The 17,578-nt window shown below is 58.3% G+C and overlaps 2 protein-coding genes across 10 annotated transcripts in view; both read right to left on the bottom strand.

Moving 5' to 3' along the window:
* Positions 1-106: 106 nt before the first annotated feature.
* Positions 107-2,771, bottom strand: MDK (midkine). Of its 2 annotated transcripts, none has more exons than XM_084775314.1 (5): positions 2,231-2,771; positions 1,669-1,745; positions 1,367-1,534; positions 1,087-1,248; positions 107-420 (listed from the first exon to the last, which is right to left on the bottom strand). In XM_084775314.1, the coding sequence occupies exons 2-5, from the start codon at positions 1,742-1,744 to the stop codon at positions 395-397; spliced, it is 432 nt and encodes a 143-aa protein (XP_084631440.1). In that variant the 5' UTR covers position 1,745; positions 2,231-2,771; the 3' UTR covers positions 107-394. The 2 variants fall into 2 exon arrangements, with proteins under 2 accessions (XP_084631440.1, XP_084631439.1); XM_084775313.1 differs by lacking the exon at positions 2,231-2,771 and adding an exon at positions 1,992-2,114 and having other exon boundaries at positions 108-420.
* Positions 2,772-3,085: 314 nt separating this feature from the next.
* The window catches only part of DGKZ (diacylglycerol kinase zeta), a 43,438-nt gene continuing 28,945 nt past the window's right edge, over positions 3,086-17,578 (bottom strand). For 3 of the 8 annotated variants that reach the window (XM_084775305.1, XM_084775307.1, XM_084775308.1), the window contains exons 2-31: positions 14,837-14,945; positions 14,439-14,534; positions 14,103-14,180; positions 13,094-13,150; positions 12,744-12,812; positions 11,904-11,975; positions 11,696-11,812; positions 11,540-11,611; positions 11,170-11,265; positions 10,933-11,015; positions 10,774-10,834; positions 10,574-10,687; positions 10,347-10,487; positions 9,740-9,818; positions 9,559-9,614; positions 9,381-9,443; positions 9,216-9,289; positions 9,017-9,128; positions 8,492-8,691; positions 8,166-8,266; positions 7,205-7,284; positions 7,047-7,116; positions 6,885-6,925; positions 6,197-6,321; positions 5,509-5,540; positions 5,208-5,251; positions 4,353-4,473; positions 4,247-4,280; positions 3,978-4,077; positions 3,086-3,737 (exon numbers count right to left, since the gene is read on the bottom strand). In XM_084775305.1, coding sequence (XP_084631431.1) covers positions 3,621-3,737; positions 3,978-4,077; positions 4,247-4,280; positions 4,353-4,473; positions 5,208-5,251; positions 5,509-5,540; positions 6,197-6,321; positions 6,885-6,925; positions 7,047-7,116; positions 7,205-7,284; positions 8,166-8,266; positions 8,492-8,691; positions 9,017-9,128; positions 9,216-9,289; positions 9,381-9,443; positions 9,559-9,614; positions 9,740-9,818; positions 10,347-10,487; positions 10,574-10,687; positions 10,774-10,834; positions 10,933-11,015; positions 11,170-11,265; positions 11,540-11,611; positions 11,696-11,812; positions 11,904-11,975; positions 12,744-12,812; positions 13,094-13,150; positions 14,103-14,180; positions 14,439-14,534; positions 14,837-14,945 — 2,614 coding nt within the window. In that variant the 3' untranslated portion in view covers positions 3,086-3,620. Of the gene's footprint in view, positions 3,738-3,977; positions 4,078-4,246; positions 4,281-4,352; positions 4,474-5,207; positions 5,252-5,508; positions 5,541-6,196; positions 6,322-6,884; positions 6,926-7,046; positions 7,117-7,204; positions 7,285-8,165; positions 8,267-8,491; positions 8,692-9,016; positions 9,129-9,215; positions 9,290-9,380; positions 9,444-9,558; positions 9,615-9,739; positions 9,819-10,346; positions 10,488-10,573; positions 10,688-10,773; positions 10,835-10,932; positions 11,016-11,169; positions 11,266-11,539; positions 11,612-11,695; positions 11,813-11,903; positions 11,976-12,743; positions 12,813-13,093; positions 13,151-14,102; positions 14,181-14,438; positions 14,535-14,836; positions 14,946-15,247; positions 16,230-17,578 lie in introns of those variants that run through there. The other 5 variants (XM_084775306.1, XM_084775309.1, XM_084775310.1 and 2 more) reach the window with 4 other exon arrangements.

Raw genomic sequence — 17,578 nt, 5'->3', positions numbered from 1 at the left:
TTCCCCACCCTCCTGCCCCCAACAAAGCTCCATGGCAAACTCCCTGGGAAGGGGCTTTTATATATTAAAAAAAAAAAAAAGAAGAAGAAGCTTTTATTTGAAAAAATGTGAGTTTATTTTATTCATTTCTTAATAACAGGTATCAGGGTGGGGAGGACAGAAGGAGGGCTGGGAATTAGATCCCTCTGTGTGGAGGCTCAAGCTTCCCAGAATCCCTTGTCCCTCTCCACTTTGGGCACTTGGTGTGGGTGTGAGGGGGCAGGGGTGGGGCGTGATTGACAAAGCTGACAGGAAGACGAAAGGCACTGGTGGGTTCTATCTTGGGCCGGTGAAAGAGGAGGGCTTCTCCCACGAACGACCCAGGCAAGGCCAGAGGCTCACTGGCATCCTGACATCAGTCCTTTCCTTTTCCTTTCTTGGCTGGAAAACAAAAAAGAAATGCATTAGTGCTTTAGGTGACCTAGCTGGGACTCACATACAAGTACACCAGGGAGAGAAAATCCTGCCCCCTAGTGGTGCTTGATCAGTTGGCTAACCTGGAAGTGGTGGAAAGGGGCAGCCATTGTGACTTTTTACCTCACCCCATTTTTTTTTTAAAGACAGAGTTTCACTCTGTAGCCTTGAGCTCTTGGTAGTCTTACTGTCTCAGGCCTGAAGTGCTGCTTTTACAGGCATGAGCCACTGAGTCTGGGGTTCAACTTTCTATTTTCATTTAGGATCAGAGTGTGTCCAAGTCCCTCACCTGGGAAGTGGCCAGACTGATGGTCTCTGTCCCGTTAGCCTTCGTAGCTGCTATGGGTGGAGTAGCAGCATGTCCCTTTGGGGATATCCTTCCTAGAGTCTTAGGGCACAGTGAATTCCTCCCTGACCGCACCCCGCCTTCCTCGGGTGACACAAAGACAAGCCTTTTCCAGAACCAAGATCGGGGGTGATCCAACAGAAAGAGTAGCTCCTACTTGGGCAGAGGGTTTAGCGCCTCCTGAGAGTGGTCCTCAGGGACCTGCCCGGTCCCAACTCTAAGACTGCTCGGTAGAGATGCCACGAAATCACTAGTCTGATCCACACAACCCCACCATATTCGCTGACCTTTGGTCTTCGACTTGGACTTGGAGGTACAGGGCTTGGTCACGCGGATGGTCTCCTGGCACTGGGCATTGTATCGAGCCTTCTTCAGGGTCCCTTGGCGGGCTTTGGTGCCAGTGCTCCCATCACACGCCCCCCAGCTCTCAAACTTGTATTTGCAGTCGGCTGATGGGAGAGTGGCCCCTCGGTGAACGACATGAGGATTGTGGCGACCCTCCCTTGCCCAGGTTTTGTTAAAGCCATACCCTCGGCTTCCCGGCCCCCCTCCTATGCTCCACCTCACCTCCAAATTCCTTCTTCCAGTTGCAGGGCACCTTGCAATGTATGCGCTGGGTCTGGGCCCCACAGGTACCCTCGCGGAAACCCATGCCGCAGTCCTTGCTGCTGGGGGTGCAGGGCCCCCAGGTCCACTCCGAGCACTCGCTCCCCAAGCTGCCCTTCTTCATTTTGTCTACAAGGTGCAAGGAACAAAGTTAAGGACATGGCGTGCCCGGAAACTCCCTCGGAGACCAGCATTTAGGTCATGCGGCCTCACCTGCCGGGCCCCAGCCTTCTTTTACTCCCGAGCCCACCCTACCCCATCACCTTTCTTTTTGGCCACTGCGGAGGTGAGCGCCAGGAGGGCAAGCAGGGCTAGAAGGAAGAAGCCTCGGTGCTGCATCCTGGGGGGAAAGTCTGGGTTAAAGTTTCTCGCCTATTTCCCTTCTCCGCTAAGGACCGCGGTAAGGACCTCCCACGCCACTTGTCCCACTTTCCAGGCCCAAAGGGTCGGACCGACAAGGGGAGACTGAGGGAGGACTTGAAGCCGCTATCCCGAGACTCAGCGTAGCCCCCCACCCCACCCCCGCCTCGGCCCCCTCGGTGATAACAGCCTGAAGGGCCTGAGGCTACGGCCACAGCGCGCTCACTCGCTCACTGCCGCTGCGATGCTTCGCTCCCTCCCGCAACAGCCTGTCCCGCTAAGTCGGCTGCGGCCCCTTTTGTCTCCAGAACCGGTCTGAGCCGGTCACATGGGCCCCCGCCCCTCCCCCCAACCCCATGGAAGGACCCGCCCCCTCCCCTCAAACCCGCACCTCCCCGACCCCCAAGTCCCCGCCTCCACTCCCGCCCCTTGCTGAGCCTGGACTCCCGCGCCTGTGCCCCTCACCTCTGATCTCTGGGTCTCTGGGGCCCTGGGGCTCCGTCTAGCCTGTGCACTCCTGGCTCAGGTCCCCTCTTTCGGGCTCTGGAGCCTCAGAACTCTACCTCCTCCCGCCTGCCCCTTCCCTGGTCTGGGCCCGTCTCCTTTCCCCTCGTGTAGCCCAGACAGCTCTCAAGTCAAGTGTGCTTGCCCCACAGAGGAGCCCTGGTGTCACAGGCCCGGGCAGCCTCTGCACCTTTGAGGCCTGGTTCACCCCCGTCTTGTTTTTGAGCAGTTCACTCAGAGGGCAAGGAAGAGCTCTAATGTGTCGGAGAGCTGGGTTCCCCAGACCCCAGCTGGCTCCTGGTGAGCAAGGCTCGAGCCCTATTCTAGTGCGTGTTTGGAGGAGGGAAGGGCGGTGGCGGGAGGGGGGGCGGGAGCACGCAGGCCTGAGTTTGGTGAATCTTGTAGTTGACACGGGCTGTTTGATAAGTTCCAGACCTGGCTTTGCCAGAGGTGATAACCACCCACCCCTGACCCTGGGGCCTCAGGCTCACCTCAACCAGATCCCCTCCCCCCCCCCCCCAGGCCAGGGGGAGGGGACTGCTCCAGGGCACAGGGCCAGTGGACCAAAGAACCCATGCCGGCCCCGCCCCACCTCTTTTACTTTCATTGTTACCGTCCCAGCGGGAGCGGGAAGCAGAGGAAATCAGCTCCGCCTCTGGCTCTATGAGCCTAAACCCCTAGGCAGAGGTCAAGAGCCGGGCAGACCCATCCCAGTTAGACCCCTTTAGAGGTCTGAGATTTGGTGGCCACTCCCTTTCTCCACTGATAACCTAGCATACACCGTTGCTTGTCAGAGACCACAAGAAAACAAGATAGGAAAAAAAAAATTCACTTTACTGAGTCACACCCAGCTGTAAACAAGTCACCGTGGGAGCCCTACCCCCACCCCAGGCTATACAGTCCAAAATGAAATGACTGGGTACAGGAGGATCACCAGGGTAGGTGCCAAGCAGGGCGGCGGGCAGGTGAATACAGCAGGCTCTTGAGATTCTGGGAGGCCCAGGGTGGGTGGGTCAGAGAGAAAGGCTGGGCACCCAGAAGCCTCCAGACAGCTTTTGAAAATCCTGCTGAGAGCTGAGCTCTGCCCAGCCCTTCCATCTGCTGTGGTGAAGGGGAGGCTGCCCTGAGGGACCAGCCAGCCTCGCCTGTTTCCTGTCCCCCATGAAACCAGGGACAGGCGAAGAGTCCAGCTCCTTAAGAGTCCAGCCCTAGATCTGAATGGCTTCTCAGGGGTGGCATGGGGCTCCTTCCCTGTGGCAGGGTCACCCCACAGCCATCTGACAGGAATGTGGCAGTGAGGCAGGCAAGGAGAGCTCTGGTAGTGTCCCTTGTTGATTCGTGGTCCCCTTAGCTACACAGCTGTCTCCTGGTCCTCACGCTGGATCATCTGGTAATGTTGTCTGTTCTCCAGGTAGGCAGCTAGCTCTGTGTCTTGAGCCTTCTCGGCTCGCTGCCGGGGAGTGTCGCCCTGGAGAAGGGTGGGAGGGCCCCAGGGCCTTAGGAGAGGGCCCCAGGGCCTTAGGAGAGGGCCCCAGGGCTTGAGGAGGGGGAGGGGAGGGGTAATCTCAGAGGTCACAAGGTTTCCCCAGGCTGGCTCAGGTTTCTCAGGGCCTGGACTGACTGTTGGCTTTTACACCAGCTTCAAATTTCCTAGCCCTGCCCCCTAAGTTTGGGAAAGGCGGTGTTTGTGTTCTGCCAGGCAACTCACCTGCTGGTCTGTCTTCATGAGGGAGGCCCCGGCTTCCACAATGTAGTGGCAGATGGTGCGCTGACCCAGGGAAGCTGCCTGGTGTAGACAGGTCTCCCCACTGGGGAGCAGGGGACTGGTTGTAGACACTTCCAGTCCTCTGGGCCTGCCCAGCTGTCTCCCAAGAGCCATTAGAAAAGGGCAGGGCATCTGTCTAGAGGAGGAGGGTACCCCATGCTGGCTAGAGGTGGTTTTCAGGGGGGCCAGGGAGCTGTGCCCCAGATACTCACTTCTCCTCCACAGCATCAAGGATCTCCGGTGGTGCTGCAGAAGGGAAGGGAACTAAGAACGGGACAGGCCCCCTTCCTCCCACCCAGTCCCAGGAATACGGCTCACCATGGTCCAGCAGGTAGCGGACCACTTCCTTACTGCCCGTGCTGACCGCGTGATGTAAGAGTGTGCGGCTCTGCTGGTCCCTGTGCATGAGGTCTCCTCCTGCTCGGTGTAGCTCCTGGAGCTGACGACAATGGGCAGGGCAGAGCAGCCTGGATCTCCCTTCCTCCACAGGCATGGACCCAGGCACAGGCTCACACAAGTTACCCTAGGAACCTCTGAGGTTTTTTGGTTTTTTGTTTTTCTATGCAGTCTTGGCCTTCCTGGAAATTGCTATGTAGAGCAGGTTGGCCTCAAACTCAGAGACTCTCCTGCCTCTGCCTCCTGAGTGCTGGGATTAAAGGCTTGTGCCACCACATCTGAGGGTCTCTTTGGAGTGTCATTAGAGACACAAGGCTTTTATCCTCTCATGGGTGAGGGACACCCATCCCCCCAAATGCACAGCCAACCAAGCCTTGGAGCCTGTAGTTCCTTTAGGACTGATCGTTTTCCAAGTACAGGGGACAGGCAGACTGGGTGAAGTAGCGCCTAGTAGGAAGCCACCAAGACAAGGTGACCTGGTGGAGGACCAGGTGGACAGACAGGCACTTAACACCTCCCGAGGTGAGGGCTCCAGGGGCAAGGCGACCCAGGGGAGGACCAGGTGGACAGACAGGCACCTAACACCTCCCGAGGTGAGGGCTCCAGGGGCAAGGCGACCCAGGGGAGGACCAGGTGGACAGACAGGTACCTAACACCTCCCAAGGTGAGGGCTCCAGGGGCAAGGCGACTCAGGGGAGGACCAGGTGGACAGACAGGCACCTAACATCTCCCGAGGTGAGGGCTCCAGGGGCGAGGCTGAGCTCCTCTAACTCATACCTTGCAGAAGTCGTTTCTCTTGGCAGCTTCAATCAGCTCTTCACCTGCACAGAACATCTGTCCATCAGACCCTGAGGTCAGAGGCCTGGGCATGGGTGTGAACAAAGTGTGTGATGATGCCCCACTGTCCATGGCAGGTGCCTGCTGGGGCATGTATGCCAAAGGCCGGACTTGTACAGGAAAGTGATTGCATGGGACTCAATGACTGTGCTTGCCAGCTGTGTGAACCCTGACCCCCACTGAACCTCACACATATCACCAGGGAAAGGAAAATGGCAGGGCCTTGGGGAAGAGACCTCACCTTGAGGTGGTGCAGCATCCCCCTGCATTGACCTGCAGACAAAACAAGGTGAGCTGTGACCCAGCTCTGCCCAGCTGGTGTCCTTCCCTGGTCCCAACCACGGTGACCTTCACTTTTTCAAGTTTATTGAGTGCCTACTGTGCATCACACACTGTGGGGTACAAGCAGGGAGCCAGATAGATGGAGACCTTGGCCTCATGGGACTCACAGCCAAGCTCAGACACAGCCAACCAATAAATGAAAAATTTGGAAGTGTTATTAAAACACAACAGGGCAGCGTGGCCAAGCAGCTGTGCACTGTGGACTGGATACTGTCCAACCTTCAGGTGGCATTCCTGGAAAAGATCCCTCCAAGAGGGAAAAGCTAAGCTAAAATGGGGTTGGGGGTGTCTGAGAAGGGACAAGTGTGATGCAGCAAGGGCAAAGTCCAGAGGATGGCCCAGGACCTCTGTGGTAAGGTTTAGATAGGGCGTGGCCTGTTTGGACCTGCACTTCCGGGCCTGGAGCAGCAGAATACAGAGGCGAAGGAGTGCTCAGGTGGTGGGGGACATCACAGTAGAGCGACAGAGCCCCGGGCGCTCCTGAGTGCTCAAGCTGTGGCTAAAGGTGTAAAGGCGAAGCCTGCAGCCAGCAGCCAGGATTTAAAGCCAGGGGAGTGGTTAGGGGGCTCCGGGGCTCTGGGACTCACCCGGGTATAGGGGAGCAGGGGGAGGCAGGGGTGGGGAGGTCAGGCCGGGCTGATGCCCCCAGCAGCTCAGGGTCTAGGATATAAATCTCGTCCTGGGCAATCTCTGTCACATAGTTGAGGTGCTCCTGTGGGAGGAGGGTTAGAGCTGAGGGTCACTGAGGGTCCAGGCACGAGGCCCTTAGTCCCCAGGGCTGGGGGTAGGCTTAGGGGCAGGGAGCAAGGCAGCAGATCTAGAGCAGGATCTTCAGGGGAGTTTCTCGGGGAGCAGAGGGGTAATCCCTCTCCACACCCCCTTAGTTTCCATGGTGGCTTCGCCTGGTCCCTGGCCTCTGGGTATGGCACTCAGCAGGTCAACAACCACTTCCCACAGTGAAGCCAGGTGACCTAGCCCTGGCTATTTTCTTCTACTTCCCTGGATAGCGCTGTGCTTCCAGGCCCTCCCTTCCACCCACTTAGAAAGCTTTTTCTGGGTAAGCCAGCTTTTTCTCTTGGCGCCATCCCTGTGCATTCCTGGAGGGTGGTGGCATGTGATCCACAGCCACAGGCATGTGAGTATATTGTGGCCATAAGGCTGTGGTAAGGATGCTCGGCTTGTGCGGCTAACCCTGCGCTGGCCTACAGAGGTGGGCGGGGTGGGGCGCGGGGGTGCAGAAACTGCTTGTGGATGGAGAAGGCCTGCAAGGCTTACCTGGGCCCTGTCGATCCTGTAGAAGCGGCTGGCAGTGGTGGCTATGAAGAGATGGCTGGCTGAGCATGAGGACCTCCTTGTCCCAGCCCAAGCCTTCCCCCAAAGGAGGACTAGCAGCACAGCCCAGGACTGCCCAGAATTCACCCTTCAAGGCAAACTCACCATCTAGGAAACACCACTTGGAGGATAGTTGGTGGCTTGTTGGGGACTTGGCTCCAGCGCCATCGGGCTCCTGTTGAGACAGAAGCAAAGGTCAGGGTGGGTCACAGCTAGGCTGGGAAGGAAGCTGGGGTACTCCCCCGTCCTACTCCCACTGCTACCTGCTGGAGTCTCTCGATGTGGGCACGGCAGAGCTCCAAGTCACTGTCCCCAGGGACCACCACAGTGCCCAGAGGCACAGCTGGAGACGGAGACAGACCCTTCATCAGCTAGCTGCGTGTCCCTGTTGCATGTCTGCAGGCAGCCCATCCGCTGCTCATTCCTCCCTGCCCCGCCCTGCCGCCGCTCACACCTGCCCCGCCCTGCCGCCGCTCACACCTGCCCCGCCCTGCCGCCGCTCACACCTGCCCCGCCCTGCCGCCACTCACACCTGCCCCGCCCTGCCGCCACTCACACCTGCCCCGCCCTGCCGCCACTCACACCTGCCCCGCCCTGCCGCCACTCACACCTGCCCCGCCCTGCCGCCATTCACACCTGCCCCGGCCCTGCCGCCACTCACACCTGCCCCGCCCTGCCGCCACTCACACCTGCCCCGCCCTGCCGCCACTCACACCTGCCCCGGCCCTGCCGCCACTCACACCTGCCCCGGCCCTGCCGCCGCTCACACCTGCCCCGGCCCTGCCGCCGCTCACACCTGCCCCGGCCCTGCCGCCGCTCACACCTGCCCCGGCCCTGCCGCCGCTCACACCTGCCCCGGCCCTGCCGCCGCTCACACCTGCCCCGGCCCTGCCGCCGCTCACACCTGCCCCGGCCCTGCCGCCGCTCACACCTGCCCCGGCCCTGCCGCCGCTCACACCTGCCCCGGCCCTGCCGCCGCTCACACCTGCCCCGGCCCTGCCGCCGCTCACACCTGCCCCGGCCCTGCCGCCGCTCACACCTGCCCCGGCCCTGCCGCCGCTCACACCTGCCCCGGCCCTGCCGCCGCTCACACCTGCCCCGGCCCTGCCGCCACTCACACCTGCCCCGGCCCTGCCGCCACTCACACCTGCCCCGCCCTGCCGCCGCTCACACCTGCCCCGCCCTGCCGCCACTCACACCTGCCCCGGCCCTGCCGCCACTCACAGGCCTCCTTGAGCTGCTCCTTGTCATAATGTAGGGCCTCGTAGTCGTGCATACTGACCCTGCTCACCTGGACCCTCAGCTGCTCAGGAACTGGCTGCTGACTGTAGGGTGGGAACAACGGCAGGGAACTCAGCAGGGACCCTGCCTAGGATACCAACCCTCAGCTGGGCACTAGGCCAGGTGCTAAGAGGGGCATCCTGTGGCCTCAGACATGCTAAGCAATATAGCCAAACTACGAGTTCCCCTTTGCAGGTCAGGAAACCAAAGCTCAAGCAAAGCAACGCCTGCCTCAGGCCGTGGTACATCGTGGCTAACATGGGACCTACTCGCTGTGCAGTGGGGCGGCACTCCGGCGCTTGGCCTTCTGCACCATGGTGGCCTGGTTGCGCAGGGCGATTCGAATACGGGACGCTGCAAGCTTGCAGGGCTCACCATCCACCTGCACAGGGATGGCCTTGGCAGTGGTGAGCAGCACTTCTCGGCACTGGGTCAGCCGCTCGCCGTGCCCACCCACCTGCAGTGCTGCCTGTGGGCACAGGATGTTCAGGTCAGGTGCTGGGTGGGACAAGCTCTGCTCTTTCCAGAGATGCTGTGGTGAGGGGACAGACACAAGAGGGAACCCCAGACAGAACGCAGTGTGGAGGGACGAGACAGAGGCACTGAAGACTCCTCCCTCATCAGACGGGCAGTAAAAGTGCCTGTCCCACATCAAGAGCTGCCGCGAGTCACTGCCGAGCCAGAGAACTGAGGCCACGGCACCTTAGGCCAGAGAAAGCAGCTGAGGTGACCACTCTACCCTGGCCAGTGAAGGGAAGGGTAGGGACAGCTCAGGACTAGGACTGCTCGCTCACCAAGGATGTCATGGTGAAGCCAATGACCTCGAGGTAGCCGTCGTCATGCCGCTGGGGCTCGAAGTCATGGTGCTCCCCAGGGTGGCCCCAGGGCATGGTGCCTGCACAGTACCTAAGGAGGGGGGGGCGACAGCAGACGGGCTCTGGCATGGGTGCAGTGGGACGGGACAACAAGGCCCACAGGAGACCCCTTTCTCACCTGGGGATGTTCAGGAAAACGATGCACTGGGGTCTCAGGTCCTGAATCTTGGGGGTCAGGTCCATTCCATCACACTGGACATGAACAGGGAGTGTTGGAAACACATGTACCCAGGTGACATCCCTCCTCCTGGGCCCTCCAGTGGGTGCAGCTAGCCCTCCTCACCACTACTCTGATGTGTTTGGCTAAGTCCTTGGAGCTGCCCATCAGGAAGTCAGAGAAGGCCGTCTGTGGGAGACAGAGGGTGTCATTATCTCGTGACAGGGGCCTTCCCTCACCACTGTGTCACAGGGCTCCTGTGACCTGTACACAGGGGGCTGGGGCTGGCTGGCCCTGGACTCACCCCAGCATAGAACATCTTATTCCGAAAGCGGCTGTTGAATTTTTCTGGGTTGGCTTCTGGGTAGAGACAAGGGGTGGTGACATCAGTTACCCTGCCAGAGCCTCCCAGGTTTGGGGGGGCGGGTGCGGGTGCAGGAGGCTCAGGGAGCAAGGTTTGGCTCCTTCAGCAGGAGACTGCTAACCTCGAGACTCATGAAACTCCAGGGTGACGTGGGCATCAAAGCCCAGACTGAAGTAGTTGTTGAAGACATCCAGGGGCAGCTGGGAAGTGTCAAGGTGTAGAAGTGAGGGAGGTGATTCACAGCTGTCAACTCTTCTCAAGGCCAAGACCGGCAGCCACTACCCTTGCCCAGTCCATCTACTGTTTGTTAGAGGCCTTTGTGTCAAAGCAAACAGTGCGCCAAAGCTTCCTCCAGCTACCCTTGCAGTACTGCTTGGGAGGCCCTGCTCCTCCGGCTGGGAAAGGGAGGGCAGCTCCCCGGAGGACCTATGGGGTCCTTACGATGCTGCATCCCCACATGCCATATACTGCAACTCCGGGGATAGGAACTCAAGTATTGCCACTGCGTAGGACAGAGCTGGCACACTGGAGGCCCCCACTAAGCGTGTGTCAGAAGCCAGCCTTTAGTGGGTACCAATATTCTCCTGGGACAGAAAGAGGCCGAAATGTGAAGGGCTAGAGCTTGCCACAATTCTAAAACTGGGTAGTAGGAGTGGACAGTCCAGCCGGGTCCTTGAGAATCCCAGACTCGTCAACCAGCCCCTGCCGAGTAGTTCTGGCTGACCTACCCGGTCCGTGGCTCCATCATCTCTCTCCTCAGGTCCTGCCTCAGGGTTGGGCTCAGCTTGGAGGTCCCAGCGGTCCAGCTGTACCACATTCCCCTCCTCCACATGGGAAAGGATCTTTGACACAGGCTCATCTGTGTAGCCCTGGTAGAAGGAGGCTGAGACTGAGCTTTCCCTGTGGTCAAAGGATACCTCTCCTGCCTGTCAACCCTGTTCTAAAGGGCACTTACCCCACCCCAGTTGAGGGTTCGGGCCAGGTCATTGCCAGTGCCCAGGGGCAGGATGGCCACAGGCGGCGGTGGCTTTAAGCGCAGCTGGTCCAGGGTGGAGAGAATCCAGCCAACCTGGAGGAGGGCAGAGCAAAGTGGGTCATTCAGGCCCAAGATAGAAGAGTAGTGCGTCGAGCATGAGCCCCGCTCTCAGAACTCACCGTGCCATCACCCCCGCAAGCCAGAATCCTCAAATTATGCACTTTTCGGTACATTTCCAGCCTGGGCCAGGGGAAGACAGGAATGGAGTCAGGAGACATGTGCCAGCGCCAGAGCCAGGCAAGCCCCCTGTGCCCCAGAGAACCCCGTGGAGTACTCACGCGTCCCTGGGTCCTCCCTGGCTCAGGTCAAACACTTGTCGAGGATTCAGATACCACAGGAAAGACTGGATGATCTTAGCGCCCTAGAGGGACAGCCAAGGGACAATGAGGAAAAGGTATCGGGGGCACATAGAGAGGGACACGGTTGTGGGAGCCAGCTACAATAAAGGATGAGGTTCTCAGGTGCCCTAGAAAACCAAGGTAGGGGCTCTTGGTGGGTAGAACACTTGTGCTTACCTGGTTGCCCCCACTCTTGGGGTTTACAAACACCAGCAGGGGCTTCATGAGGGGAGATGGGGTAGGCCTGATGATGAAGGGTCTCCAGCGGCCTTCCTGGGAGACAGAGCGCCTTTAATGTGCTTTCCTGCCCTGGGGGCCCTCTCTTATTCTCCCCAGCATCCCTTGCCACAAGTGAGGACACCCTCATGTATCAGGCCTTTCATGGCCTATTCACAAGGAACAAGAAAGCTGATCTCCCGCCTCCTCAAACCCCAACAGCCCGATCTGAGCCAGCATGGTCCAAATTGGCAGTATGGTCCTAAGGCTCTGAATAGAGAAGACTCCCCGGCCTCGTTCCTGGTCCCAACCCTCGCAGCCCAGGTCTAACCTCAGGTCCTTTCTTGCTGGATCTCCTCTTGAAGGATGCTCTCTTTTTCTTCTTGCTGGCCTTGAGGGTGTTCTGCAAAGGAATTAGGAGCGTGGGTGGCTAGGTGACTGGCAGCTCCCATGGGGGACAGGTGCTAACAGTAAAGGAAGGGCTTACCTGGGGCCTCCGGGCCCGCAGGATCCAGGTGGGTGGGATGACCACAGCTGCATGCACCCCCAGGGAGCACGGCTCCTCAATCTGCTGCAGCATGAAGCACGACACTTTGCTGTGGTACTGGAAGACAGCCATGGGCAAGGCTGAGCTGAGTCAGGCTAGGGCTGGGGACCCAACAGCTGCCCAGCACAGGCTCACAGGGGCCACTTACTGCCTGCTTGCACCAGGAGCAGCTGATGGCTACGATCTCCTTGCTATGGAAGGTGAACTTCTGCTGGAAGCCCTGAAGGAGGACAGGGTGGCTAGGGCACAACTTGGCCTAGCAGAGACACAGCTATGCTGCCGCCAAGCTATCCTCACACGGGACAACCAAGCGCATTTTAAGACGCTCCAAGGGCAGAGCAGCTTACCTAGGAGCCCGTGGGTGCTAAAGCTGACTATGAAGTGCTGAGTGTATATTCTAGAGATCTGCCTAACTCAGGCTCCCTTCCTGGACCCAGATCTGGACAGGCCCCATGAAAGTTGAGTGTTGCCTACTTACTGAACCATCACCAATGTGCCCTGTCCACAGAGCATTATCAAGGGCTACCGTGTGTAGGGCACAGGAAACAAAATGGAGGCATGAGCCCCTGCATTCCTGAGAACCTGTCCTATTGAAGGATAAAGATAAGCAGGCAACAAGTGAGCTAGCACCACTGCTCTGTGGGGAAGATGTCCTGAGCAGTGCACAGCCACCGTCCTTGGGGGGCCAGGGAGCCTGCTGCCTAGCCCAGGAACCACACATGATACTCTCTAAGTAACTACTCAGTTCATGAGTGAAAAGTCAGTGCAGTTCTCAAAAAGTTCCTTGCAAGTTCAAAGGCCAGATACCCCAAATCAGAAGAAAATAATCTTTGCCCTCTTGCTTAACTCAAAGACCAAGGGATAGCTCAGGTACTGACTGAATGACATCAAATCTGAGACTCCACTCTGGAGCGATTGTCAGTGTCCACACTAGATACACAGGGCCAATGAGCAGTGTGTAGCTAGGGCGCTCAGGCAGGGCCCTTACCTTCCCACAGTGCCGACACTTGCCATCCTGGCGTCGCCTGTGGACCCAGTGGTGTCTTACGAAGGTTGGCTGGGGGAGGACAGAAAGGTCATGGGGACATGTGAGGAGTTGCCACGTAAAGCCCTAAACGAGTCTAGAGGGGGCCGCCTGCAGTCCCTTGTGGTGTGATGGCCTGGTAGGGAGGCTGAACCCCCTAAGGCACGCATGGACATCTAACTATCTGCAGACAGGACAGCTGGCTTTCCCTCTGGGTGACCCCAGAGCCCCAGGCTGAATCCCCTGGTGGCACTCCTGGGGCACTGCAGAGGGTCCCCCAGGAGCCTGGCCTCACTGCTGCCCTGCACACTTACCTCACGGACATTCCTGGAGCCTGATTCACGGAACGATGGCTTGCAGCGGAAATTGATCTGTGAAACATTGCAGAGACCACCAAAATGTCAAAGCCTTCTTTTGGGGGGTCACCTAGAAAATCTCAATCTCTCTCTCCTGCCCCACCCCCACCCCCACGAACAACGCTGTGGCTGTCCTGGAATTCTCTACATAAACCAGACTGGCTTTAAACCTGAGGAGCTCCTTGCCTGCACCCGCTGGCCTCACGGGCGTGCCCCACTATGCCCAGCATGGGACACAGTTCCACTTTTCCTGCCCCTGCTTCAGTCTCAGCAGAGCCACAGAAAAGCCTCACTGTACAATTCAGGGACTGGAAAAATCGGCCCAAACCATAGTCTTGCTCAGGCCATTTCTACTCTTAGAAACATAGTCACATGATGGCCTGGACTTCCGTAGGCGAAGGAGCTCCTATCTCCCACACCAGGCCTATCCCTGTCTCAAGTGACCCCCTGGTCTCGCACTCCCCTCTCCCTCCCACAGACACACTTGGAAAGCGGTCCTCGGGGAAGATGGTTACAGAGGTGGCATGTGAGGAACACAGGTGGGCTCAGTCACAGCTGAGCACCAGGGTGCCAGGAAGTCTGAGAATTTTGTTTGCATTTTCTGGAACTGGGGGTTGAAGAAGCTAGGGCATGGCACGTGCAAGGCACCTGCTGCATCCCCAGCCCACAACAGCCTCTTCTCAGTGCTGGGCTGGATGAGCTAAAATGGCACGCTGGCCGTCACCTGTTGATTCACACCGTCAGGGCATATTCAGTGAACCCACTTCCAATCCATGCTCATTCTAGAGAGCAGGGTACAAGGGCTAGCAAATGGGGGGCGCAGGCTTCAGATGCTTGGTTGCTATGCTTGCTAGGTCATTCCTGGCACTCTGAGCTTGTGGATCATGTATGTGCATGGAGACACACAAGTGTTTATCAAGAGGACCTCAGCACTCCAGGGCACAGAACACCGAACAGCCGCACGCACCTTCTCCAGCTGCTCAATGCATGGGGTATGGACCACGATCTTACAGGCTGCACACTTTCTTCTGGGCACTGACTTCTGCTGCAGGATAGAAGGAGGGGAGGCCCTGAGACACCACGTCACTCTGCCCGAGATACCATCTCAGGGAGAGCAAGGAGCTGGGGATTCCAGTCCCAGCACCTGTCATGAGACAGGATCCTCCTCCCCTCACCCTGGAGCAGCCCACACCCAGGGCACCCAGGTAGGAGCAGTGCCCGCCAAGGGCTGCAGCTGTTGCCTTGCAGGGCTAGACCCTGCTACACCACCAGGGGGCAGCAGGTCTCAACCAACCTCACTTACCAGCATCTTAGCTACACAGTACTGCTCCCCGACATAGCAGAAGTCACCGGACACGTTGGTCTCAAACCAGATGTGCTCCCCATAGGCTGCTGACTCCTAAACCATGAGATGAGCAGGCTGAGTGCTTACCTGCCGCCCCTACCCTACCTGTCATCCATCTCCCAAGACATGCCTGCTATAACCACCACAATCTGCTTTCCCTTCCTGGTTTCCAAATGGCTTTAAGCCTGGCTCAGAGGCTACTGCCTCCTCCTTGGAAGTCTGTTCAGACATGGGGACTTCTCTCCCAGTTGCCCACAAGACCTGGGTCCTGATTGCTTAGGAGGATCAGAACCTAGCAGGGACTGGCACCGAATAGCATTCTAGCTTCCTGCCCTGCCTAGGACACAGATACTCACACTCCAATCCACAGTGCTCCGGATCTGCCGCTCAGATTCAGCACACAGGGCCCCAGGCGCGGGAGGCGGGGGTGCCAGGTGCTGAAGGCCCGACTTGGTGATGGCTTTCCTGCAGAAAGGAGGACAGCTGAAGCCCGACTGGGGACTTGCTGACTCTACCTCCTTCCCCACTACCCAGAAAAACTGCCTCCCATCACTTCCACAAAGTACAAGACAGAGAAGCCCACAGAAGTTCAGGTGCCTTGAAGCTCTTACAGGAGATGTACCTCCTCTTAGGCCTTTCTTCCATTACTATCTAGAGCAGCTTCCAAGTGGGCTACCCCCAGGCTAGACAGAGCTTCAAAGCCCTCACTCTGAGCCAGACCCCGTGGAGGCTACATCACTCGCCCTGCTGACTTCTGCTATACCTACATAAGCAGGGTGTTCCAGGGCTGGGGTCCAGCTGACTTCCGCCTTAGAGCTACCTGGCGTCTGCGAGACAGTGGGCGCACACGGGCCGGTATTGTGGGGCCTGTTGAAGTCCCTAAGGCTCTTTGGCTTCGGCCCCCGAGACCAGGGTGCTGGCCTGAGGGCCACCGTTGGCTGAGGCGACGATAGTGCCCATGCAGGCCCCAAAGAGTATGGCCATACACCACATCAGCAGGAAGGAGGTGGGAGGAGGCTCGGCGCAGGTAGCCAGGCACGGGAAGCAATGGCCAGGCGCCCTGGTGTATGGAGGGCCTTGTCCTGGTACCTGGCTTGGCATCACTTGATGTCCCAGCTGTCTCATCTCCTTCCTGGGTCCCTGTAACAACCTCCTCCTCTTCCACCTCCTCCTCCTCCACCTCCTCCTCCTCCTCCTTTTCCTCCTCTTCTTCCTCCTCCTCTTCCTTCATGCTCATGAGCCCAGACAACAGCAGGGGTGCGCCCAGAAGCTGGGCTCCAACAGTGACAGGCTGTGGAGTAGGCACCACATCCACCATGAAGCGGGGGTTACAGGCAGGGGGAGCAGTGCTGGAGCGCCTGCGGCTAGCGCCTCTGGTGCCCATCCTGCAGCTGGGAAGACAGCCCTGGAACTGTGCGCTGGAGCGGCGCCTCTGGGCCAGTGAAGAGGAGGCCTGCCCTGCAGGGGAGCGGCGTCGAGCCTTGCCAGTGGGCAGCCCCACGCCACTGGACCATCGCCGCTGTCTCTCTCCAGGACCTGGTGCCTTTCGCTGGAAATGCTTCCTAAAGAAGGTCTCCATGCCAGGGGCTGTTGGGCATAGAGACCCGGGATGTCAAGATCTGAGCCAAGCTAAAATAAAGCTGTGTCCCACAAGCAAAGAAGGGACACTTTAGGTGCCAAGGATGAAGAGGCGAGAGCTGGTAGGGACCAGGAAGAGGGGAACCCAGGCTTAAAGCTACTAGCGGGCACGCACCGTTCTCAGCTAGGAGTCCCTAAATTCCACCCTAGGAGCTCTCGGGAGATGGGGCTTCACCAGCTCAGGCACCAAAACCAACACAGACCTGCCCTAAAGGGCTTCGTCTGCCTTGCCAGAAATGAAAACAAAAGGCAGTCTGGGAGTCAGACCCTGTCTGGAGGACTATAAGGCCCTGGGCCTTTCCCTCTCCATTGCCTTCCCTGCCCCCCACATGAACTGTTGGGTTTCTCTCCTGGGATACAGTGCAACTAAGCAAAAATAATAAAGTTAGGCTCTATGCAAAGGATCTCAGTTCTGATAAAGTCCCTGTACTCAGCCCCAACCTTGGGTTCAGACACTGGGAAACCAGGCTTCGGAGACCTGCAAAGGCATGCCCTGGCCCCCAGGAGAGTTTCATGTTTTAACTTGGGGGGTGCAGTAAGAAGCCTGGGCTAAGAGAAGTCTTTAGACTGCCGGATGTCATGTGTATACATCTCTACGAACTTCCTGGTACCGAGTGGCTGCCTCACCTTAGTATGGGTCTCCCCAATGTGTGATGCCTGAAACCTGGCGCCCCCTTAGGTCTTCCTGCAGAGAGACCCAGTGCACCACATTGTCCCCAGACTCACAATTGTAAGCTTGAGATGACCCATACTGCCTCCTGTAGAGACGCAGGGGCCTTGGCCTCTGCCCTTGGTGTATACCAGGCCATGCAAGCACCCAGAGACCTGTTCTTTACCTACTTCCTGCTCTCCCTTTCCTCCTTCCTAGACCACTGGGGTCAGCTTTCTGTGCTCACACATCATCTACACTTGAGGAATGGCAGGAATGACCTCTAGTCAGCTGAGGGTGATGGCTTCAAAGTGCAGCCATGGAGGCTCAGGTCACAGCCATGGACGAGTATTTCTGCCTGCTGAGGGCCTGGTGAAGCCCAGAGCAGGACTGGGGTACCAGTAACCAGCAGTGTGCAGGAGGAAGCACAGCCTGGGAGGGTAGTCCCACCTGATCTCAATCCTCCGTCTGTCCTTGCCTGGGTCTCAGGTAGGTGGCTCTAGGGCTGGCAGGGAGGCAGCTTGTGCTAGGAAAATGGCACTGAGACTGGACAGGAGGTGAGTTCCAGAGATGTAAGAACGGACATTGACAGAAGAGGGCTGGCTTCCTCCAGAAGCCACTGTCATCCAGCTACCGTTTACTGGGGGAGGGAGGGGGTTGGGAGGAAGGGGGAGAGAGGGCAGGTAAATGAGCACCTGACAAGGAAACTAAGGCCCAAAGGGTAGCATACACAACGCCCACAGGGAAGAGAGTAGAGTAGATGTTGGACCCTGCGTCTGAACCCAGAGATGGATGGAGTGCAAAGTCCTCT

This window comes from Acomys minous (genome assembly GCF_964271855.1).
Source record: "Acomys minous genome assembly, chromosome: 3".
Taxonomy (NCBI): Eukaryota; Metazoa; Chordata; class Mammalia; order Rodentia; family Muridae; genus Acomys; species Acomys minous.
This window is presented reverse-complemented; position numbering and strand designations above follow the sequence as displayed.

Excerpts from the sequence above, each read along its gene's own strand:
- MDK (XM_084775314.1), bottom strand. The coding sequence starts at position 1,744 with ATGCAGCACCGAGGCTTCTTCCTTCTAGCCCTGCTTGCCCTCCTGGCG. Across the intron at positions 1,249-1,366 it reads CTGGAAGAAGGAATTTGGAG|CCGACTGCAAATACAAGTTT; the intron begins GTGAGGTGGAGC and ends CTCTCCCATCAG. Across the intron at positions 421-1,086 it reads GTCCAAGTCGAAGACCAAAG|CCAAGAAAGGAAAAGGAAAG; the intron begins GTCAGCGAATAT and ends TTTGTTTTCCAG.